The sequence below is a fragment of the Asterias amurensis genome, chromosome 19, assembly GCF_032118995.1.
Source record: "Asterias amurensis chromosome 19, ASM3211899v1".
Taxonomy (NCBI): domain Eukaryota; kingdom Metazoa; phylum Echinodermata; class Asteroidea; order Forcipulatida; family Asteriidae; genus Asterias; species Asterias amurensis.
The window spans coordinates 245,460-271,892 of record NC_092666.1 but is presented as its reverse complement, the minus strand read 5'-3'; the positions used below and the strand labels follow the sequence as shown (position 1 = coordinate 271,892).

The following is a 26,433-nucleotide window of genomic DNA, read 5'->3' as shown; positions in this document are numbered from 1 at the left end:
TAAGATTATCTGTGCAACTATTTCATTGTCCATATTGTCAAACTCGCAGGTCTGAGATAGCTGTCGCAATCTGGTGTGGAATGTATCGAGTGTTTCATTACTTTCTTGCTTGGCTTGTCTGAATTTGTACACCTCATACGCTTTGTTTCTCCGAGGGTTGAAATATTTGGTTAATGCATCGACTGCTGGTTTATATTCTTCTTCATCCCCCGTTTGATCTTGTGTATCGAAAATCTCGTCTACTACCAGCATAATGAAGAAGTAATGCCCTCTTTCGTTTTTCACTGGTGATGTCCATAGCTACCATCAACCTTTCGAACCGTTGCAGCCATTTTTCCATCTGGGGCCTGCGTTACTATCGGCATGGACGTCAAACCTCTGAAAAACTGGTAGGATTGACATGTTGTACCGAGCGTGGCTGACTTGACAAAATAATGTTCTGATTCGGTGCTACTTTTTTCTGGATTTATAGAAGTAGAAAATGCCAATAAATTTTCGGCAACTCAACCGAGCTTGCTTGACTGTTATTCCATCCTCGTCGCCGAAATGTGGTGTTTAGGCTTTAACCACTGAGACACTTATTAGACATGTTAGATTAGACTGATTCATGATGATACGATATTATTGGTCAGACATCTTGGATTGACTACAGTCAAAAGAGGGCGGTATAACAACTCTACAAGTACCTTGTTTGGTAGATACGTAAGCTGTATAAGACGTCAATATTATTATTATTATTATTATTAAGTCCGTGCGTTACATGATGAGATTTTGCGCTGAGTGTGTGATCAAAAGTTTGCCCGGCGTTCAGTGGCACTTGGAGTGATTGTTTTTACGTTTTATTCTAACCTTGATAAAATTGAGTGAATGTTTTTACGTTTTGTTCAAACCTTTAAATAATAGCTGGCAGCGTGCAATGGTACTTTTCCGATGGAACAAAAAAGCACGGTGAATGACTCAGCGTGCAATGGTACTTTTATTTGCTATCACGTGACGGACAATCCTCCGAACAAATGGCAAGGATGTTAAATAAAACTATATATAACACTAAAAAATTACACAATATTGTTAAAAACATTATTATAAGTAGATAAAAATAATATACTGAAACCTGAATCTGAAGGCTTTGCAATAAAGAAACCCGGAACTACAGCGGTATCACCGAGGAATCATATTTCTTTGAAGATGAACCTCGTTACCCCCCCCCCCCCCCTTTAAACGTGGTTCGAAGTGTCAATCACTTCAGGAAAATCTAGCATCGGGACTTAAATAGACAGGGATGTTTTTAAGGGATACAAGTGTAGGTAAAAACAGCTTTGGGTCTACTTTGGGGAAACCAGATCAGATAAGAAAGAAAAGTTTCTTAAAAGGCACTCTTTTTAAATAACAAAATATACTAATATATTGTAGAAAGTCCGATGGACACTTAAAAGATCACGTTGCCTTGGATTGGACGAGTTGGTCTATAAAAAGCGTTTGAAAACATTTGTTATGAAATGCATATGGCTAGATAGATGTTATAAAAGTAGAATATAATGATGCACACAAGTATCACTCAAAATTGCACGGTTCAGTCCGTGCGCACCGTTCGGAAAAGTCCTTTCTTTCATTTGCGGCGTATGCAAGACAGTCGCAGTTTTGCATATATAATGAGCTTGGAGGGCACATTTTCAAAAAATCATATCGTGAAAACCCAGCCATATAAAAATATAACAACGTGACAGTATGAACGAGGAATGCTTAATTGTAATGACAAAAACCATAGGTGAATTTTTAATTGTTCAGAAATAAGAAATTTCGGACTATAAAAATGACCATCGTTGTACAAAAAAAACGGTCTCCGAAAAAGTCCCTTTTGTAGCATTTAACGAAATCGTGCAGGCAAATCTTAATCATGTGTGTTCAGGTACATTATTCATCTACTCAACCACTACTGTCGGTGTTTCTGAATCCATTCGAAACAGTCGGGGGCACCCTAAGTATCCTTCGCCGTCAGCGCGAACTTTCTCGGTAAAAAAATCCGCCATTACTCAATGGTATAATGTGAGCCCGAACGTGATTGGTCAGAATGTGCATCAAGCGTGCAAACCGACTAATCAGCTTCTACGTAACAAAAACGCAAGGCACCTTTGGTTTGGCACGATTCCTTGCTCATGTCATGCAATCACGGGGGCTTGTTTCGACAACAAAGCGGTGCCCGACTATTATTCGTTACTATGGCGTTTGGCCGGGTTTAGCTTACAGTTATTATCTGATCTGTATCTTCACCTCTACGAAACCAAAACTGGCATAAACGCAACGGATAATTAAATTGCTATTCTGTGCCAAAATATGATGGCCTTCCAATCCAATCCTATGAATCCAAGTATATTTGAGTTTTAAAAAGAAATCCTTCTTTGTATTATATTTATTAAACTAAAATTAAAAAGTCTTTCAAAACTAGTTTGTTGTTTTCTTTTAACCAATGAAATGTTCAATTCCTGATCCTGGCCTTCTCCCTATTTATTAACTGTGAAATCTCAACTAAAAACTGGAAAGTTTGGTAAATATTTTCAATATACAACACATAATAATAAACCAGATGACAAATCTTCTTTTAACTTTGTTAATTTTACAAAACATTGGATTGAAAAATTGTGTAACTGGTGAAAAACAATCAGATTGTGTTTCGTAAATTGAGACCCTTTTCAAAATTGCGGCTTCGGCATTGGATTCGGCTTCAGTGTCTGATGACACCCCACGGGCATATGCAAAGCATGCGCAACCACGGGGCCAAGCTAGCCTTAGCCGAATCCAAAGTCGAAGCCGTGGTCTCGCAAAGGGCCTTTCGCTGTTGTGAATGGTCGCAAGCGATACAATAGCACTCAGCACTTATGACATCACTTTTGCTTAAAATAGCCCGATGTCAGACAAACATTCCACTAATTTAGCGATCACGCCAAACGTGCCATATGGCACCTCTTTATTGTAGTACTGCGAGTAATCATAATGTGGACAAGTACGTGTGCATATGTTGTTAGTAAAATTTTGTACGTTTGTCTGAGATCCATGTACTAAACTTGGTTTTAGCATTTAGTGCGGAGTGCTATTGGTTTACAAGCAGGTACATGTAGTTACGACTATGCGGTGGCACGATAACCTAGTAGTTGAAAAATGTTAGTTGCAACTCGACTAAGCAATCAACAGTCCCGACTTCAACAGTAGTCGCCCTATGTAGTCGTCTAGGCTTGAGTCTCCCCGTCACTTTAAACCGTGGAAGATTTTCATAGAGCTGGGACTGTAAAAGGAATACAAAGAAAGCAGGTAGAGTTAAAAACATGCCCAAGAAGACCAAAATGTTTCAGAAACACTTTACACAGAGCAGAAAACTGACATGGACTACAGTTATTACCAATAAATTGCAATCCCCATGTGAAATATTTTCTCAATAAGTGTCAACAAATATTGAATATACTTTCAGGTAATTAAAAAAGTATTATATTTTGAATTATTAGTAATATACATGTAAAATAGAACTTAGATTCGAATCATAGAAATAGAAGACCTACTCTTACTCTACACATTACACAGAGTCTCAACAATACAGTACCACCACGAAGAAAACCCATAACAATTCCATATTCCAATCCTGCGTCAAACTACCATGTTTTGATATTATTCATTTTTTTTCATGATTTTTTTTTTGTTTCTTCATTATTTAGTTTTGTTTTATTTTTTCACAACGATCGTCAAAAAAAGATCGTCGTACAACAGTACACAACACAAGGCCTTTTTCTTACATGATGACGTCACGTAAGCTAAAACGCAGCGGCACAAACAGTGATTTTTGCAAATTTTTGGCACTGAAAAAAAATATCAAGGGCCAAACCTGCAGAAGTTTATGTGGTACCAAAAGAAAGAACGATCCTTCGTCTATCAGAATATGGACTCCGTTTGTCTCAATCGTGCTCGAAACAGTCGGGGGCACCCTAAGTGTAAGGCTTATCAACAAAAAGTGTAAAACTTTAACCACATTTCAGACAAAGATTCACATGTATTTGGCCTCGAAAATCCGGTAAAAATGGGTTTGTTTTACGAGGAAAATGTTCAAGAACTTACCACTCCATGCTTGACCCAACACTGCCCTCTTGCTGGGACCTATAGCCAATTTTGCACATCGTCTCCGAGTTCTCGCGCTGTCACGCGAAATCTCGAAGGGTCCGAGTGCGCCGCGCGGCTGCAAATGAAACCTGGAAAATATGCTAATTATCTCGCACTCTGCGCACGGACTGGGTTTTCATTTAACGTTGCGAACTAACACGGGCGGCCAATTATGGGAGTCAAACTTTGACTCCCATAAATGGCCGACCGTGTTAGGCGACGAGGTTATAAGAAAACCATACAGTTTCGAGGCATATTTGTGTACATGTAGATCATCGTATTCTACTTTTACAATATCTTTTTAAACAGAAATGCGGCGCTCAAAGGCAGAGAATGGTGAGGCAAGGGCAGAATTTGGCTGGCGGTAAGCAGAGCCATGAAATGTGGCATGGAAGACCCAAGTCCTTAAAGCGGAAAACACTGCGTATGAAATAAATTCAAGAAGCCTGTTAGCATCAAATTCTCGCAAGATAACAGAAATTTGGAACCAGCCAAAGTTCCGTAAATTTTGCATTGTTTGCAACTGTAGCCCCACTTTTCTACAGACCTCCCCCATCCAGAAATAATGGTTTGAAGACTTCACAGTTTCTTGATGACTTTGCGAACTTTCTAATATGCGTGAACTCGCTAGCCGGCAAAATCGTCCTGTTGGGAGACTTCAACATTCATGTCGATTGCCCGGAGAAATCAGACGTCACCCGTTTTCTGGAAACTGCTGAGAGTGCTGGTTTTCAACAATTTGTTCATGGGGCAACCCATATATGTGGCCATACACTGGACTTGGTCCTGTCTTAGCCCTATATAGGACTCTTTCTCTGTACACAGAAACAGAGTCCTAAGTATTGAGGCCCGTTTCTGGGGCGGAAAAATTTCACAGCTTCATAACTTAAATCTTACCTGCAACAAGCCACTAATTTCAACAGATTCACATTCCATGAGGGCATACATTTTTCTGCGGTGGGTTTTGGTCCTCATATTTTCCTCACAAATCCGTCATTCTCGTGAAATAATGCAGCTTCCAACGTTAAAAAATTCCCGTTTCGATCGTTTTCTCACAGTGTTGTCTGTTGTCGTGCGTACGCGTATACATTCGCGTGCAAGACGCATGATGCAAGCGTAGACGCATGAATTCTTGGTCACCGTATCTTGACTGCACACAGCGTTAACAACACAATTCAAAATGTGCGCGTCGCGCGTCTTGCGTACACACGGCAGACTGTGAGAGTACGGACAAAAATGGGAATTCCTTAACGTTGGGAGCTGCATTATTTCATGAAAATGACGGATTTGTGAAGAATATATGACGATCAAAACCCACCGCAGAAAAACATATGCTGCCATGGAATGTGAATCTGTTGAAATTGGTGCTTTCTTGGAGGTAAGATTTGAGTTATGAAGCTGTGAAAATTTTTCCGCCCCAGAAATTTACCCTGATGTCCAGGACGTCACTGTAGTACAAAACGAAAGTGTAAGGCCGCCAGGGCTAGGTCCTGTCTCAACCTGAAGACAATCTCATCATGGACTGTACAGTTGGTGTTAGGTTTCCAGATCACCATGTTGTTGATTTTCAGCTCATGCTGGACAAAGCAGAAAACCCAAAACAAGTTACTACTAATCGGAACTTTCGCACAATTGATACAGCCAACTTTCAGAAAGAGTTGAAATTGAAGTTTAACAACATTATAGCTGGAGTTGATAATATCGATTGTCTGACGGAGGCATTTGAAGAGTGCACAATCAATTCCTTGGACCATTTTGCCCCTGTCTCTATGAAAACTCGTAAAACAAGAATTAGACAACCCTGGTATAACTCAAACATACACGAAGCTCGCAGAATTCGACGAAAGTGTGAAAAGAAGTGGCGCAAGACTCGTCTAGAAGTTCATCACCAGCTTTATATTGAACAAAACAGAACAGTCAATTGCAGGATAGAGGAAGCTAAACAGCAGCATATTTTGGAAAAGCTGCAATCTGCTTCTGATACAAAGACTGTGTTTAAAATTGTTAATGGGCTCTTGAATAATACAAGTAAAGTGTTACCCGCATATGAGTGTGCACAAGATTTAAGTAATGACTTAGCAGTGTATTTCCAAGAGAAGGTTCCTAACATTTATTCTAGTATGAAACATGTTCAATTAAGTGTAACTGGTGGTAATTCCCACAATGTTTGTGTAGCATGTAAACTACCTGAATTCAGTCAAGTGTCTGAAGAAGATGTTATTAAGCTTGTTAACAAAGCTGCCACAAAAAGTTGTATATTGGATCCTGTACCCACTTGGTTTCTTAAAGATAATGTTTCCATATTTCTACCGGTTTTAACACGCATCATAAATAAGTCTCTCACTACAGGCATTTTCCCAAGTATTCTAAAGCATACTGTACTCAACCCTCTCATTAAGATGCGGTCACTGAATCCAGACGAACTCAAGAACTATCGTCCTATCGCTAACATCAAGTTCTTATCTAAGCTGATAGAGAAACATGTGGTCAACAACATCAATGATCACATTGTTAAAAACGGTTTGGGTGAGGAATTTCAGTCAGCTTATTGTGTGTCTCATAGTACTGAAACCGCACTACTGAAAGTCAAAAGTGATATCATGGGCATGATCCACAATCAGAAGGGCGTGTTCCTGGTGCTTTTAGACCTATAAGTGCCGCATTCGACACTGTTAATCACAATGTCCTTTTCAACAGATTAGAATGTGAGATTGGCATTACAGGGACAGCTCTTGAGTGGTTTAAGTCTTACTTCAGTGGTAGAACAACACAGGTTTTGATAGACAATACTTATTCAGCCTCACACGATATGCTTTATGGATTGCCACAAGGATCAATTGTTGGACCGAAATCCTTTACCATTTACACCATTCCCATTGGTAGAATCATCAAGGGGAACAATCTACTCTATCACATCTATGCTGATGATATTCAGATCTATACCAGTTTCACACCTTCGGTCTATTCAGTCTGCCTTACAGGCGCTCACAAAGTGCATTGTAGAATTAAAATCCTGGATGACTGAAAATATGTTGAAACTGAACAACAATAAAACCGAGTTCTTTGCTGCAACCTCACCTCATTTCAATCGCCTCATGCCCAGTGTTCAACTGCAAATTGGAGATGAAATTATCACACCTGTCACATATCCACCCGCCAACAGAGGGCGGTGTTATTCAACATGGCTGATTAAACAGTTGTAACAGCTCAGAAGTCTCCTCATTCCTCAATCCTTATTTAGGTCACATGCCAACAAGGTGGCAGTGGTAAACTACTATACATGAAAATACATAGTAAAGACAGTACTTTTAGACACTTTCTGGCGAAATTCTCTGTCAGGAAAATGAAGTTTGACATCGTTTTTGTGCACCAAATCATACGGAGCCAACACAGCGTTTTGTGTACATCATTACACGTACACACACAGTCACAGACAACGTGCATCACCCGTTCAGTGGCGACCTCAACCCGATCCCGAGCTCCTGCCAACTTGGTAAGCCGTGCAATCTCCTTCATATTTTAACCACAGTGTCTCAACTAAAGTACCGCCATGTCAGAGAACGCAGGATTAAGCCCCAGAATGAACTGGGAAGATGCTGACCAAGCCAACTCAATACAGTTATTTCAGCAGCAGTGTGCCTTATATTTTTCTGTCAAAGATATACCTGTTGACAAGCAAGTTGATCACATTCTATTGTTCATGGGAGCCACAGGCATAAAGATCTACAACTCATGGAGCCTCACAGAGCCCAAGAAAAAAGACCCTACAGTTGTGTGGTCCAAATTCATGGCACAAATACAGCCCAAAGAGAATTTTCGTGTGGCTAGGCTGTACCTACAGAAGTTTGCTCAACGTGATAGTGAAACAATAGATGATTTTCTCTCTCGACTCAAACTTCATGCCCAAAAGTGTGAGTTCAAGGATGATGCTGAGTTCCAGGACCGGGTCATTGAACAGTTCATAGCGGGTGTGAAGTACACTGAAGTCCAGAAAGATCTCCTCGGCAAGGACAAAACGCTTACAATACAGCAAACCCTTGACCTAGGACGAACACATGCGTCAGCTTGCCCAAGTCCAGCCGACAGCACCACCTGATGCTGCAACAGTTGATGCCATCCGCTCCAAGCGAACATGCCGTAACTGTGGAGGCACACACCCCTTCCGCCCGAGAGACTGCTGCCCAGCATACAACTCAACTTGCCATAAGTGTGGCAAGAAGAACCACTGGCAAAACGTCTGCCGTTCCACTGGTTCCAATGATAAGCAGCCCAGAACACGTGATAGACCACTCTCTCGTCGTAAGCCCCGTACTCCCTCTAGAGGGCGCAAGAGGCCTCATCCAAAAGTACACTACATCTCTGAGCAAGATTACAAGAGTGAGTTTGAAGATGACTTTAATGAGATGGTCATAAGCCCAATCCTTGTCTCAAACATCAGTGCCATACACAATGCTGAGCAGCACGACAGCCCTGACACACGAGATGAGGTTTTCACTTTCATCGAGGTGAAGCTCCGCGTCAAAGTCGATACAGGAGCCCAGGGCAACACAATACCCCTGAGAATGTACCGCCGCATGTTCCCAGACAGACTTGACTCTGGTGGATTTCCAAGTTCTGACACTACATCCAACCATAAAGCCATACTGACTGCTTACAACAACACAAGAATAAAGCACTATGGTTCTACTTCCCTTCCCTGCCGGTATGATGGAAGTGCCTGGGTGACAGCAGATTTCTTCGTCGTGGACTCTGACGGCCCAGCAATCCTTGGTTTGCTCACTTCTCGCAAACTGCAGCTTGTGACTCTGCACTGTGCAATAACGACACCACAGTGCCCCTCTATCAGCTGCACTCAGGATCTACAACGCCAATACCCTGACCAGTTTGACAGGATTGGTAACTTCCCTGGCAAATACCACATCGTCCTGGATGAAAATGCCCACCCTACAATCAGTGCTCCCCGCAAATGCCCCATAAAGATCAAAGATGAATTGAAGTCTGAGCTTGAGAACATGGAGCAACAAGGAGTGATCAGACGCGTCACTGAGCCGACTGATTGGGTAAGCAGTTTGACAGTCTCCAGACGAGAGAATGGGAAACTGCGTGTCTGCCTCGATCCGAAAGATCTTAACAACGCAATCAAAAGATGTCACCACAAAACTCCGACCATAGAAGAAATCACCCATAAGTTCTCAGGTGCCAAATTCTTCAGCAAGCTAGATGCCAAGAATGGCTACTGGTCGGTGAAACTGGATGACGAAAGCGCTCTACTCACAACATTCCAACAGCCCCTTCGGTCGCTATTGCTACTTGAGACTACCCTTTGGCCTAGTGATGAGCCAAGACGTGTTCCAGCTACGCATGGACCAATTTCTCGAGAGCTGTCCTGGTGCAGTTGGCATTGCAGATGACATTGTAGTTTTTGGCGCGACTGAGGCAGAACATGACAAAAATCTTCATCATCTGATGAAAGCCGCCAACCAGTACGGAATGATGTTCAATAGCTCAAAGTGTGCGATCAAAACCCCACAGATAAAGTTCTTTGGTATGATCTACGATAAGCATGGTGTACACCCCGACCCAGCGAAGGTTACAGCCATCAAACAGATCAATCCACCCCAGGATAAGACAGGACTCCAAGAATTCCTTGGCATGGTGACCTATCTCAGTCCCTTCATCCCGAACCTGTCCGACCATACATCTGACCTAAGGGCCCTCCTAAAGAAAGACATTGACTTCATCTGGTCTCCTTCACATCAGAGGGCTTTCGAGAAAGTCAAAGACCTCATCTGTGCTGAGACGATCCTCACTTACTTTGACCCCTCCAAAAAGACGACCATCCAAGTAGATGCCTCCATGAAAGGCCTGGGTGCAGCTCTAACCCAAGACGGCAAACCGGTCGCCTTTGCTTCAAAATCCCTCAGTCCGGCAGAACAACGGTATGCCAACATAGAGCGTGAACTCCTTGCAGTTGTCTTTGGATGTGAACGTTTTCACACATACATATATGGCGATCATTTCACTGTAGAAAGTGACCACAAGCCCCTGGAGATGATTCAGCGCAAATCACTAAAAGCCGCTCCTCCGAGACTGCAGCGAATGCTTCTCCGTCTCCAACCCTACGATGTCACAGTAACCTACAGACCAGGGAATGAAATGCTCCTGCCTGATGGCTTATCTCGTCTCGCTGTACCAGACGCCAATCACATAGACCTTGACCTGCATGTGACCTTTGTCCAGTTCACACAACCGCGCATTCGCTCTCTCCAACATGAAACAGCCTTGGATACCACCCTCATGACACTCAAAGATGTAATCATCAAAGGATGGCCAGAGCGACGTCATGACGTCCCCAAAGCTCTCCATCAGTACTGGTCCTTTCGTGACGAGCTTGCAGTCGAAGATGGACTTATTGTTAAGGGTGAGTGCATTATCATCCCCGCTTCACAGCAACAACATGTCCTCCTCCAGCTCCATGAAGGCCACCAGGGTAGCGAAAAAACCAAGCTGAGAGCCAAAGAGTGTGTTTTTTGGGTAGGCATAACCAAAGACATCGACACACTTGTGAAAAATTGCCCAACTTGCCAGCGGTTCCAGACAGCACAACCACGAGAAACTCTTCTTCAACACACTGTCCCCACTCGCCCATGGCAAGTTGTCGGTACTGACCTGTTCTTCTTCGAAGGTGATAATTTTCTCATCGTGGCCGACTACTACTCAAAGTTTCCATTCATCCGGACGCTACCAGTGCCATGCACAAGCCAAGCAGTTGTAAACGCCACCAAACAAAGCTTCGCCGAACAAGGTATCCCTGAAAGAGTTGTCAGTGACAATGCCAGACACTACGACTCAAAACAGTACAAAGATTTCTCCGTCTCATGGTGTTTTGACCATATCACTTCTTCACCCCACTACCCCAGATCCAACGGTTTCATCGAGCGCACAATTCAAACAGTCAAGAAAACCATACGAAAGGCTCGATCCAGTGACAGTGATGTAAATATGGCACTCCTCTGTCTTCGAACGACCCCAGTTGACCATACTATTCCCAGCCCAGCTCAAATCCTCTACAACAGAAAACTCAGAGGCAACTTACCTGCGAAAATCCGCAACTCCCTCGCAGCTCGTGACAAGATCCAAGAGCGTTTGTATGAGCGTCAGAGTACCCAGAAACAATACCATGACAGACAAGCCAGAGATCTCCCTCCCCTACGGTCCGGTCAAACCATCTCCATTCTTGACCCCAACAGTGGCCGTTGGACACCAGCCACTGTAGCAGAGAAATGTCATGAACCGAGGTCATACATAGTCCGCATCCCCAATGGACGTATCCTCCGTCGCAACCGCAGACACATTCGTGACTTGGAACCAGTCAAGAAGCGAGTGACCTTTGACATTGACCCTCAAACACCCTCACAGTCATCGCCCCAACCTCCAGTCACCACTCCCCCACGTGTCAACACACCAACCCCACCACCTCTCCATCAACCAACGGTTCAACATCCAGAGTACAAAACTTGCTCTGGAAGACTTGTGCGGAAACCTGAGAAACTCTCATTGTGAACATTGAACATTGAACATGATGATGACTCCATCATGATGCCACACATGATATACTCAAACTTTTACTAAAAATTGTTTTCTTGCAAAAACTGATACTCAGTTTCTTACAAAAAATTCTTCTTTTTGACAAAACCAAAGTTTCTTTTATTTAAACCACACCAGACTCCTCTAGCAACCAAAGACCACAATGCTTCAAACTTTTGAGTTCATTCACAGAAAACTTTTTATTTTATTTCTAAACCTCATGTGATAGACTGGAAAAAACCTCCAGTGGAATCCTAAAATACAGGATCATTAACCAACCATTTTTCTACAGATGAATGCAGTTGATTCATCATTAATTTGATCAAAGAGCACAAAAACCTGTGTTCAACATTATAACTTGTTGTATTTTAAATCTGTGATTTTACACTGTTCTTGGATTCAAATTTTTTGTTTAAAAGGGGGATGTCACATATCCACCCGCCAACAGAGGGCGATGTTATTCAACATGGCTGATTAAACAGTTGTAACAGCTCAGAAGTCTCCTCGTTCCTCAATCCTTATTTAGGCCACATGCCAACAAAACCCACTAAAACTGTTTGGAACCTTGGCATTGTCTTTGACAATCTTATGTCTATGTCTTCACAAATAACATCATTGTCTAGGTCTGTGTCATACCATCTGCGTAACATTACACGTATAAGAAGGTTTCTAGACGTTGACACATGTAGCAGTGTTACAAGGTCTCTTGTTCTTTCACGATTGGACTATGGCAACGAACTTTTACTTGGAGCGAACACAACTCAAATTAATAGACTTCAACATCTTCAGAATTGGGCTGCCAAACTAATATTTTGTGCTTCTAAACATGATCATGCAACTCCTTTTCTCAAAAAGCTACATGGCTCCCGGTGAAAGGTCGCATTCAATTCAAAATATTGGTGCATGTGTATAAATGCTTAAATGGACTTGCACCAGCATATCTTTCATCTTGTTTTTCTTTTCACATTCAAACTAGGGCTGGGCTTCGCTCAGCATCAGATAAAACCCGTCTTGCTGAAAATAAACCGAGCAGCAAATCTCTTCAATCCGCTGCATCTAAATCATTTTCCTTAGCCGCTCCAGGACTGTGGAACCATCTTCCCATCACAATACGCACCTCAATTTCACTGCCTATTTTCAAGAAAGCACTTAAAAAACATCTTTTTCCTTAGTGTCTGTTTATTGCTTTATTGTTCATTTGTTGTATTATCTGCATTGCTATTGTTCGTTTAAAGCGCTGTGGTCTAAATGAAATGGCGCTATATAAAAACCCATTGTATTGTATTGTATTGTATTGTATTGCTTAGTAAATACATTTGCTAAGTAATATTTTCTGCTTACAGCAATTAAATTGGGCCTATAAAGCCTATAATCATATCTATCATGTTGCCTGCTAAGCACAGAAAAGTACTGCTTCACAGAAAAATTAACCAGCCAGAATTAAATTGCATAGTTGACATTGTTGTGACTGGTGCCCACTAAATTATTGCTTAGCAAAGAAATTTGTCAAGCAGTAGTTTCTTGATGAAATTGGGCCCAGAGTTCACTCGCTGGCATTCTGATTAAAATAAAATCTTACATACAAATGCCGCGCATTTCACAATAACCATAACAATGCGCTTTACGTTAGTGCCCTGGTCATAGGGCCAATAACATCCATTTAATGTTTCTTAGCTCCCTTGGGAGTATAGGCCTACAGCCCTGACCTGCCTATACATGTAAGGCGCTTGTGGCTTTTCATACACAATATCAACCTCTACCCTCGCCGGTTCCCATCTTAAGTTTGGATTGACAGACTTTTGGGTCACAGGGTTTTTAAACCTTTTGTTAATCCTGGCCAGCTTGAAATAGGTTGTCTTTGTCCCTAGTTCCCTGCTCTTCCCTCCCCCACCCTGTTTTCCTGTCCTTTCCCAATCTACCCTACTCTCATCTATTCTTCACATGTTTCTTGTTGTATCCAAACCTTATGTCAGTCATCATTATTCAGGACCAGTGCTCTAGTTGTCATTATTTAGCATGTATGCCTATATAGTTCTGTTCAACATATTTTTTAATTTTTGTTTTCCTTTTACCATAATCTTATTTGCAATTACATGTATGGTTATTGTTCTAAATGAAATGGCCGAATAAATAATAATAATAAGAATATACCCCTGGGTGAACAGAAGCAATTTTAGTAAAGTATCTTGCTCAAGGACACAGGTGTCACAACTGGGATTCTATTCCACACTCCGGTGACTGCACCAGAACTTTAATTTGATGCTCTTAACCACTTACCAAAGATTATAGAGCGCCGCAAGGCGCAAGATGCGGAACTGAAGCTTTATCTATTGTTGGAACGTGAAATACGCATGGGCGCCATTTCAGCAAGTGAATGTTTTGTTTCCCATTGATAGGAATGGTCATTGTCTGCACTGAACTGCACTGATCTATTGTTGTAGCAAAAGAGTTACTGGCCGAAATGGCATCCAGTGGGATTTCACATTTCAGCCCGAGTTCCGCATCTTGCGCCTTGCGGCGCTCTATAATCTTTGGTATTACACACCTGGCAGATTAATGTACTGGTTTTGATACGCTGTTATTACTGCACATACCGCATACATGTACATGCACGTATTATACACATACACACAACTGGATTCCATTATTTATTATTTTGAGTGAATACATTCATTTTGTTTTGTTAATTCAGTATCACGATTTTACTACAGACAACAGGCTTATAGTGTGCATAAAATCTAGACCTAGATACCAAAAACACAATCTCAGCAATGTATTATTTAGAAAAAAATCAGACTTTGAGCTGGGTCATTCTGATACGTGAGGGACAGGCTTAGACAACCACTACACATTTTCAAATATTTTATTGAAATTTGGATTAACTATTCTCATGTAAATTAAATTATTAACAATGAACAGCAACAGTTCATGAATTGTCAAAAACTCCACCTTGTTTCACTCGAGGAAAGGGAGCAAACTCTTCAAAAGTAATGCGGTAAGAGGTTTATTTGAGATGTATAGGTGAGGGACCCTGTGGCTTTACGTCCCATCCGAGGACGAAAGTAAATTCGTCCTTAATCATTTTAATTATTTCATGAAAATAATTGGATGAAGGCAACAAGATAGACTACAAGATTTGTGTTATCTGTTTTTGCTGAATGTCCGTCCCTCACTTTGAAAAAGTAAATATAACTATGACTGTGTGACCTACAAGGGGACTCTGACTTGGGATATTCCTTCTGGAAAGCTGGTGTTGTCTATCGATAGATGGGGCTGGGTATACACTTCTTCTTTTGCAAATTTTATCATTTGGATTTTCAATACACCAGTTGTTTAAAATTACATTGAATGAGAATATCATAAAATATTAAAAGTGTTTAAATTTTAATTTGTAAAATTACCATTAAAGGAACACGTTGCCTTGGATCGGACGAGTTGGTCAAAACAAAAGCGTTTGTAACCGTTTTTTATATAATGCATATGGTTGGAAAGATGTTTTAAAAGTAGAATACAATGATCCACACAAGTTTGCCTCGAAATTGCGTGGTTTTTCTTCTACTGTGCGAACTAACACGGTCAGCCATTTATGGGAGTCAAAATTTTGACCCCCATAAATGGCCGTTGTGTTAGTCGTCGAGGTAAAAGGAAAACCACGCAATTTCGAGGCATGTTTGTGTGGATCATTGTATTCTACTTTTACAACATCTTTCTACCCATATGCATTTTATAAAAAATGGTAACAAATGCTTTTCAAAGACCAACTTGACCGATCCAAGGCAACGTGTTCCTTTAAGGGTGCATTGTTACCATAATAAGTTTAAGGTATTTTATGTTCCTTTTGCCAATCCCTTGCGCTGAAGATTTTTAAGACTTTAAAGATTTTTAACATTGACCGAGATGCTTTCATGTTGTTTTATCTAAGTGTATTTCAGTCTGTCATTGCGTTCTCTTGCATTGCATGGGCCAATGGTCTGTCTGTGAGTAATCGATAGTAAAATCCACAGAATCACTAGATTTGCTAGTAAGCTCATTGGTGTTCCTGTAAAACAGTTAGGTTTCATGTACTTTTCTACGCTCATACGCATGAAAAACACTTTCAGTGTATTGGACAACGAAAAATAAAACACACTTTTAAGACAACAGACATTTTAAGTTTCTTCAGGTTTAATAAAGCATGGGAATGTGCGGGTGCTTTATTTTTCATTGTCCAATTATCGGTGCTTTTGACAAAAATGCAAAATTTAATATTGTTCAATGATTTCTTTCAACACAACACCCCTCCAGCTATGAAATGGTAAGGCCCCCGAGTAAACAACTCCTTATGAGGAGATTGCTGTGCGTGTCGCGTGATGTGGCACAACTGTTCCAGCCGTTGCTCTCGACCAATTGGAATGAAGAAACTGTCTTATAAGCACAGGTGCAAGCTCGCGTGTCACGCCCATGTTTCAACACTTTTTACTGGTGTTATATCACCGTTCAAACAGATGGGACTCGTCCTAAGTCCTAAGATTAATCCAAAGTTCAGAAGAGTTGGGTGAAATCGACGGTTTGTTCGATCCCCATCTTAAGGTTGTGAGTAGAGTTTGTATGTTTGTTGGGTTCCTGCTCCCTGTGCCATGCCATTTTTTTTTTTTTTTTTTGGGGGGGGGGGTCGTCGTATACATATATAACAAATTTACCTTCAGACTCTAACACAAATTAAGGCTTCACCAAACACTTTCTTTAAAATAGTTTATTCAGATTAAATCATCAGGTCTGACTTTTTTTCAGTGCATTGGTGAAAGTACGAGAAAAAAGAAGTTTTGTCATCTCCCGATCAACGTACCCTGGAAGTGGCAAATATGCTGGCCATTGGCTTGGAGATAACTACAGCCTGTGGCCAGATATGGCTTACTCTATTGCAGGTAAAGCACTAAACCTCATTTGACTCTTTATGTTTGTTTGTTTTATGTCTTGTTATTATTTTGTCATAAATTGAAGTTGTCTGCCCTACAATTTTGTAAAAGTTTATAAGAATTAAACAACCTTCCAAATTTTTTCGTTTCAAACTAGTTTTTTTTTCTTCCACCAGTTGTAGTGCCCTCACCTGCCACTTTGTCACAACACAAACTGGTGAAGATTGTTTATTGTGCCTCTTTTTGCCTGAACAATTAGTTTGGTTTAAAATATGTAAGTTTGTATCCTGCCATCATACATTATCTAACAAATGTGATGTTGTTGAATTCCAGAAACAGCAAAAAGGTTTGCGCCCAACAGCCGAAAGCCTCTGTGTATTGTTCTATTTTTATGTTTGTTTGTTTGATTGTTTCTTTCTTTCTTTCATTCGTTTTTTGTGTGTGTTTTTTTCCATGATTTTTTTTTTCATTGATGAACCTTCAAAAAGTGAAGGTAAAATACGTTGAAACTTAAGAGTCAGTTCAGGTAAATAGTTGACATAGCTGCTCACGGTCAAAAAATGAATTTTTTTTATACTTTGTGGGTGGAAGGGCCTTGGGGTGCAAGTAAACAAAATTGCATTTTCAATTCTATATATAGCCCGTTGCCATGCTTACGGCTCATTTGGTTTTTTGGCCATTTTAGGCCGATTTGGGGGTCTGAAAAACTGGTTTTTAGCTCATATTTACAACTCCACCCCACCAAAATGCAATATTATTTCAAAAAACCTTTTATATCACTACAAAGTATCATCCTTGGCCTTCCTTGAGAAAAAAAATTATTGCTTTAAATATCAACCTTGTGCTATTTTTGCATCATGCATTACAGTATGTTTTTAGAACTTGCAAAATCGACATTTTTACCCTATTTTTGGACCCCAAAATGTCAACTTGCCAGGGGTCTCAGAAAATTTTCCTTTCGTCTGTGATTAGGGCCAACATTGGTCTTTCCATATCTGGTGTCAAAAACTTGGGCAATTGTATCCTGTTGGGCCAGTACTGCCTCAAAACTAGACTTTTTTCCCCAAAACATGAAAAATGCCGTTTTAAGGGTCTTTTCACATAATATCGACATACGTGTCCATGGTAAAAGAAAAGGAATATATTTCTTATACTTTGTGGATGGTAGGGACTTGGGGTGCAATAAACAACATTAACATTTCAAATCATAATATAACACGTTGCCATGGTAACTGTTCATTTGTGTTTAGGCCACTTTTGGGCCGATTTTGGGGTATGAAAAACTGTTTTTTTAAGTTAATATTTACAACTCCACCCCACCAAAAAACAAAAATATTTCATAAAACCTTTTACATCACTACAAAGTATCATCCTTGGCTTTACTTGAGACAAAACAATATTGCTATAAATTTCACCCTTGTGCTATTTTAAGAACGTGCATTACAGTATGTTTTTAGAGCTTGCAAAATCAACATTTTTACCATATTTTTTGCCCTCAAAATTCCATTTTTTCAGGGGTCTCAGAATATTTTCCTTTCGGTTTTGATCAGGGCCATAATTTGTCTTTTTATTTCTGGTAAGAAAAACTCAGGCAATTGTATCCTGATGTAACAGAACTGTCTCAAAAATAGACCCTTTTCCCCGAAAACATAGAGAAATGCATTTTGAAATATTTGCTTCATTTTTAATGTATAACATGAAGAAGTTCTGGCAGCTTTTTATAAGCACTTTGTAGGTTTAGTGCATTACCAAACATTGATCAGGACTTGTTGATGACCTAAATCTTATAATTTGCCCCACCCCGGCCCTGGCCCAATCATATTTCTTGACATTGCATAAAATAAAATAACAGTTTTGTGAACAGCGCCTCGTTTTTGAAAGTCACATTTTAATGTTTTATTGGTTCTCAGAATATTTCCCTTTTTGTTTTGATTGGGCTATCATTATGGTTTGCATGTCTACTGGGGAGAAACACTTTGGGTTTTTTTGTATCCTGTTGTGACACTTCTGCCTCAAAAATGGTAATTTTTCCAAAAACAATAAAAATGCATTTTGAAGTTATCCCTTAGTTTGAATTGATGAAAAACAAAAACGAGCTTGCTTGTTAAAAAAATATGGCACTGTTTCCATGCTCTTTAAGCCACTGAGTTCTTGTTTTGTCATAACTACTTTACCTAGTTGTACAGGTATGGTTCACATTGCAAGAAGAGAAGTAGTGCGATGAGCAATCTTTACTGTTCTTGTCTTTACATGGCCTTATAATAGTCTTCTTGGTCCCCTGCCCGCTACCAAACTAAACATTTTCATCCCAATCAGAACAAAGAGGCTCTAAAAGTGAGCAAGTACTGTATCCAAAGTATCTAAATGGCTATTCACCTGCTTTGGCCTTCTGTAAGCAGTTCCCCCATCTATGGTGGGGTTCCTTTCAATTGTACTGTTGGAAACAATAAAAGAGTTGGTTTATTTAACGTGATAAACAATTCAGCAGGTAATGTTTGACAATGTTTTTAGTTGATCGTTCTCAGAGACATATATAATAATTTTGAATTAGTAAGATATTGAATGGAAATAATCAAACTAGCCTGAATAGACTTTTGTTACTGCAAATGCATCTTACTTATTTATGTTCAGCAGGTGCAAGTTTTTACAACTTCTTTCAATGTTGTTTCATTAAAGGAACACGTTGCCTTGGATCGGTCGAGTTGGTATTTGAAAAGCGTTTGTAAACGTTTATTAAAAAATGCATTATGATTAGAAAGACATTTTATAAGTAGAATATAATGATCCACACAAGTATCACTCAAAAACCATGCATTTTAAAACAAACCGTTGCAAACGCATTTCAAAGACCAACTTAACCGATCCCAGGCAACGTGTTCCTTTTAAATAATCTCTTACGCTCATCTTGCAAATCGTTAGTATCATTGTTTTTAATAAGATCTTGGCAAACTTTTCCAACACTTTTAAGCGGGCTTTTTAATTTCCCACATTTGTGTTGGACATGATTGGATGCTCCAAACCATCTGCCGCAAGCACAGAAACTACATTGTTTATGATCTCTATCTCTAAGAAAAGTTTTACATTTGGTAGCAGGCAGGGACCAAGGAGAGTAGGCCCTGTATTAAAGACAACTTGTAAAGAATGCTCATCGCACTCTACTTGCAATGAGAATCATACCTGTATAATAGGTAAAGTAGCCAAATCAAGAACTCTCAGTGGCAAAGCATTGGTTATGGTTTGGTTGGATACCATTATGTTTAAATAAAAACTTTGTATTCTTACTCAAAGGGCATGGAAACAGTGCCAGATTTTTAACAAGCATGCATTGTTTTTGGAAAAATTACTATACTTAAGGCATGATCAGTGACAACAGGATACAATAAACACAGTGTTTCTACCCAGAAGACATGAAAACACCAATAACAACCGAATGGGAACACTTTCAAAAGAAGAGGCGCTATTCACAAAACATTGTTTTATGCAATGTCAAGAAATATGATTGGGGCTGGGCCGGGCAAATTCTAAAATTAGGGTCATCAACAGTTCCTGATAAATGTTGGGTAATCCACTAGTGCTAAGGAAAAGCTGCGAGATTGATAGAATTATTACTTTTTAATGTTAGAAATTCAGTATAAAGAAAAAAACAATTCAAAATGCATTTTTCTGTTTGAGGAAAAAAGTCTATTTTTGAGACAGTACTGTTAACATAAGGATACACTTGCCAAGTTTTTCTTACCAGAAATAAAAAAGACAAATTTTGGCCCTGATCAAAACCGAAAGGAAAATATTCTGAGACCCCTGAAAAAAAATGAAATTTTGAGGGCAACAAATCTGGTAAAAATGTTGATTTTGCAAGTTCTAAAAACATACTCTAATGCACGTTCTTAAAATAGCACAAGGGTGAAATTTATAGCAATATTTTTTTGTCTCAAGTAAAGCCAAGGATGATACTTTGTAGTTATGTAAAAGGTTTTATGAAATATTTTTGTTTTTTGGTGGGGTGGAGTTGTAAATATTAACTAAAAAAAAACAGTTTTTCATACCCCAAGATCGGCCTAAAGTGGCCTAAACACACATGAACTGTTACCATGGCAACGTGTTATATTATGATTTGAAATGTAAATGTTATTTATTTGGACCCCAAGTCCCTACCATCCTACCGTCCACAAAGTATAAGAAAAATATTCCTTTTTTTGTTTACCGTGGACACGTATTTCGATATTATGTGAAAAGACCCTTAAAACGGCATTTTTCATGTTTTGGGGAAAAAAAGTCTAGTTTTGAGGCAGTACTGTCACAACAGGATACAATTGCCCAAGTTTGTGACACCAGATATGGAAAGACCACTGTTGGCCCTAATCACAGACGAAAGGAAAATTTTCTGAGACCCCTGGCAAATTGACATTTTGGGGTCCAAAAATAGGGTAAAAATGTCGATTTTGCAAGTTCTAAAAACATACTGTAATGCATGATGCAAAAATAGCACAAGGGTGTTATTTAAAGCAATAATTTTTTTTCTCAAGGAAGGCCAAGGATGATACTTTGTAGTGATATAAAAGGTTTTTTGAAATAATGTTGCATTTGGGTTGGGTGGAGTTGTAAATATGAGCTAAAAACCAGTTTTTTAAACCCCAAAATCGGCCTAAAATGGCCAAAAAACAAAATGAGCCGTAACCATGGCAACGGGCTATATATAGAATTGAAAATGCAATTTTGTTTACTTGCACCCCAAGGCCCTTCCACCCACAAAGTATAAAAAAAATTCATTTTTTGACCGTGAGCAACTATGTCAACTATTTACCTGAACTGACTCTTAATGTACTTATTATAGACCTAGTGTCATAGTTAATAAATGAGGATAAAACAAACTTCTTGGTTGTTTGTAATCATCGGTCATGTTTAAAGCTTCCAGTTGAGAGCACATTGGCTGTCGACTTGGCAACTGCCTAGTGACCAACACAAGAGACGGTGTCATAATTATTGTAACACTCCTTCCTTTCACAAAAGACAAACTAACTTTTAACAACTTAGTAATAAACATAGATTCAATTTGTGCACTCACTAAAATTTGTTGTCAGTGACTAAAACTTTCACAATTAATTTTACTGTAAGTATAACGAGTTTCCGGAGAGTTGTTGAGAACAAAAGCCCCTAATATTGGCTTTGAATGCTGCCCCTAATATTGCAAAAGGCAATACCAAAAGGCTTTGAATGCTGCCCACAGGCAGGTGGATTAATGCAAGCAGGTAGGTTTCTTTAGTCATTGTTTGTGTGTTCATGTTAACTTATTGTAGAAAAAGAGTCTCAGCTACATGTGTAGTCTTAAGTTTTTAGACCTGCCAAAACAATCAAGGGAACCGAATGAACCCAAGTGAACACTTTGCCGTAACAATGTCACCCTGATGATGGCCTCAGGAATGCAACTGAAAGTGGCTGCACGGACCACCATTCCATGCTTGTCCAAGACATTTTACACCTGTTGATAGATCAGCCTACCACTGAGTTTGACTCCTGTACTACCAGGCGGCCAGATGTTGTGGGTTGATACATACTTGTAGTACTTCACTTGGTTTGACAACATTTACCAAGCTTGAAACCCAGTCTGTTGGTCCTTCAACTTTTATGACCGCTTATTGTTCAAGTCTTTCAAGTTCTTCCTTACACCTTGCAGAGGTATTGCAAGAAGTTGTGTGTATGGTTTTATTTGCAGATGCACTCTTCCTGGCAAGTGACCCAATCCTGTGAAAACACAAATGTGTCTCTGAAAATCTCCTACTTGGTTTTGCTTGTGAGTCGATCCCAGTTGATCAGGCGAAAACCTCTACTTCTGACAACATGTTATTTATAGTTTTAAAATGGAGATAATGTAAAGCAAACTTCTTAGTTGCTTTTGATCATCGATCATGTTCAAAGCTTTCAGTTTATGAGCACTTTAAGACTGGGTTGCTGTAAAAATCAAAGAAGTGGTGGCAGACTTTCAAAAACGGATTTGTTTATACTTTGCACAAGTGAAGGCCATCAACCAAAATGTAAGAATAAAGCATAATTTTTGCTTTTACACCTTCGTTGCCATGGCAACGGTCAAAAGTAGAAAATTACCATTTTTCACCTAATTCAGCACTTTTCATGAGTAAAAATTACCGAAAGTTGAGGGCTTCACTGTGTGAAAACCAAATAGTGGACCTACCTCTCAGCTGGATATGGTAACTATAGATCCTTAATCTTTCCAAAAATGCATTTTACAAAAGTACAGTTAATTGTGAATGGAAGATTCCATTATTTCAAAAAGGGGTGTTTTGAGGAAAAGTCAACTTGGGAAATATAGGGGGTTGCTAAAATTGTCAGAAGTCCTAAAGTAGCACATTACGGAAAATTTTGCTTCTAGGCGTGAAAGATAAGATACTGGTCTGTAAGAATTTCAAAAAAAAGTTTTGGTATTTGTTGTACTGGGAAGCAGTGCTGCCTCCAACTTCGTGCTTTTTGGGGAAAAAGGTGTTTATTTTCAAATTGTATAACAAAAAAATATGGATTTTTTTTTTAAGGATCTTGTTTACTCTTTTCACATGTTAATTCTTTCAACCAAAGTGTAAAAAGAAAGCATAGTTTTTGCATCCGCACTTTGGTTGCCATGGCAACGGTTAAAAATAAGAAAATTGCCATATTTCACCTAATATAGCTATTTTCATAAGTAAAAACTACTCAAAGTTGAGAGCTACAATGTGTAAATACCAAATTAAATGACCTGCCTCTCAACTGAATATGGTAAATATGTACATCCTTGGTCTTTCCAAAAATGCATCTGACACAGGTACAGTAATTGTGAATGGAACAATCCATTATTTCAAAAAGGGGTGTTTTGAACAAAGGTCAATTTGGGAAATAGAGGGAGTTGCTAAGTTTGTCAGACGTCCGAGAGTAGCATATTTAGGAAAGTTTTGCTACCAGGCTTGAAAGATAATATACTGGTCTGTAGGAATTTCAAAAAAATGTTTTGGTATTTGTTGTACTGGGGAGCAGTGTTGCCAGAGCTTCATGCTTTTTGGCAATTGTATAGATTTAAAGTTATAAAATAGTGCTCTTTGTATGACTTTCTACATGCTTAACAATGATTGAAGACTGACAAAATATAATAAAGCATTTTATGACAACCTAACCTAACTCTCAGTTGTATAAACATGCATCACAGAATTAAAAAAGAAAGTTTTTGTATTTTTTGAACTGTGGAGCAGTGTTGCCAGAAACTTCATGCTTTAAAAAAAAAATGTATTTTGAAAAATTCATAATCATACGAAAAAATAATGCTCTGTAAAATCCAAAACTTAGGTCATTCAAAATATTCTTGGTCAATGTTGGGTAGTCTTCAAGGCTACAGGGTGCTAATGAAAGGTACCGGATTGATGGAAAACTTAAAAAATAAAAGTATTAATTTATTAATGTTATTATTTCAATCTGAAGAAACAACTTCAAAATGCTTTTTTTTTTCGAGGCTGTACTGTTACAACAGGATACAATTGTATTTCTCAAAATTTGTTCTCAAAATGGAAGGACCAATGTTGGCCCACAGGACAACATTTTGAGACTCCTGGCAAATTGTCATTTTGCAATTTTCTAAAGACATGGGCTAATGCTGTTCTAAAAATAGCATAAGGGTAAAAGTTAAAGCAATTATTGTTTGTCTCAAGTAAAACAAAGGACGACTTGTTGTATTGATGTGAAAGGTTTTATAAAAATTTTAAAAAAAATGCGCATTGGCTGGGTAGAGCTACAATATGCTAAAATACAGTTTTTCAGACAAAAAATCGGCAAAAATTGCCAAAACGCAAAATGAGCTGTTACCATGGCAACGGGCTATGTGGTGATTTCAAAAGTTTTTTTTTTAATGCACCTCAAAGCCCGCCCACCCAAAAGGTATTTAAAAAAAAAAATAGAAAAAAAATACCTGATATTTTCCTATCAATAATGTATAATTTTTGGTCATTTATTGCGTTTTTCCCCCTGCAAAAGTTCTAACTTTCCAGCAAAACTGTGTTCGCGCACTTAAAATACCAAAACATTTTATTGCATTTGTATGTAGGTCGGTACCTTATCTTCCAACTATAAAAGTGTCATAATCCACAAAGTGCCACTTTCGGACTTATGGCCCTATTCAATACCCCTATTTTTCGCTATTAGAAAATATGACAAAAACACCCCTATTTGAAATAGTGGTTCGATCCAAAGTTGATCGCACAGTTAATTTTGTAAACATGGTTGTGCAATATGTGTGAAAGAAAAACTTCAATGTTTTCCCCTTAAGACGTACCAGTACTTTCAATTCACCTATATTTCAACACTTAAAAAAGGTAAAAACTTGGAAAATTTGCTGAAAATCTTATTTTGGCCGTAACCATGGCAACCAATGTCTGATATAACTTTTGTTTCGATTTTTGTGTTTTGTGTACCCATACCTACTCGTACATGGAGTTTTGCCAAAGTCCATTTTTTGAAGTCTGCCAACATTTCAAAAATATCTTTGATTTTTACAGCAACCCAGTCTTAATATGGCTGCCACCTTTGCAACTGCCTAGTGACCACAAGAGGGTGTAATTATTGTAATGATATTGTGACAACAATATTAGCTACATACATGTACTTCTATGTACATATTTCTACATATTTCTATGTCAATTTTCATATTTAAAGGCAGTGGACACTATTGGTAATTGTCAAAGACCGGTCTTCTCACTTGGTGTATCTCAACATGCATAAAATAACAAACCTGTGAAAATTTAAACTTAATTGGGTGTAAAAGTTGCAAGATAATAACGACAAAAAAAACATCCTTGTCACACGAAGTTGTGTGCTTCTGATGTTTGATTTTGAGACCTCAAATTCTAAGTCTGAGGTCTTGAAATCAAATTCGTGGAAAATCGCTTCTTTCTCAAAAACTACAGTACTTCGAAGGGAGACGTTTCTTACAATGTTTAATACTATCAACCTCTCCACATTACTTGTTACCAAGTAAGGTTTTATGCTAATGATTGTTTTGAGTAATTACCAATAGTGTCCACTGGATTTAAAAACTTTGTGGTATATAAATAATACAATATATCTGAAACCCTGTTCAGTTCTACATCTTTGAAAAGGGGTTATTACCTCATATTCATTGAACCTTAACTTCCGGAGGGTTGAAGTTTAATTTAAACTAAATCCCATTTCTTTAACCGTCTTTTTTGGCATGTGGCCTTAAAGGCAGTGAACACTATTGGTAATTACTCAAAATAATTTTGAGCATAACACCTTACTTGGTATTGAGTAATGGGGAGAGGTTGATGGTATAAAACATTGTGAGAAACAGCTCCCTCTGAAGTGACGTAGTTTTTCGAGAAAGAAGTAATTTTCCACGAATTTGATTTTGAGACCTCAGAATTAGGTTTGAGGCCTCGAAATCAAGCATCTGAAAGCACACAACTTCGTGTGACAAGGGTGTTTTTTTCTGTCATTATTATCTTGCAACTTCAACGACCAATTGAGCTCAAGTTTTTACAGTTTTGTTATTTTATGCATATGTTGAGATACACCAAGTGAGAAGACTGGTTTTTGACAATTACCAATAGTGTTCACGGTCTTTAATAAAGGATTGAGATTGTATGAGGATACTTGACACATGCTTGAATCTAAGTTCAACCATGGAGGAAGGAAGAGAAGGAGTTTGAACGAAGGGACTTCAAAAGACGAACACGCGTGGTACCGCTGTCGGTTAACGACACATTATCACCCACATACCTTACACAAACAATGTACGACCTGTCGTGTGTGAGTTTGCGCTTGC

General features: G+C 39.0%; 1 protein-coding gene across 2 annotated transcripts in view; it reads left to right on the top strand.

Moving 5' to 3' along the window:
• The window catches only part of LOC139951715 (lysosomal alpha-glucosidase-like), a 232,474-nt gene that overhangs the window by 151,970 nt on the left and 54,071 nt on the right, over positions 1-26,433 (top strand). For both annotated transcript variants that reach the window (XM_071950765.1, XM_071950763.1), the window contains exon 12: positions 16,498-16,631. In XM_071950765.1, the coding sequence (XP_071806866.1) occupies positions 16,498-16,631 (134 nt within the window). The remainder of the gene's footprint in view (positions 1-16,497; positions 16,632-26,433) is intronic.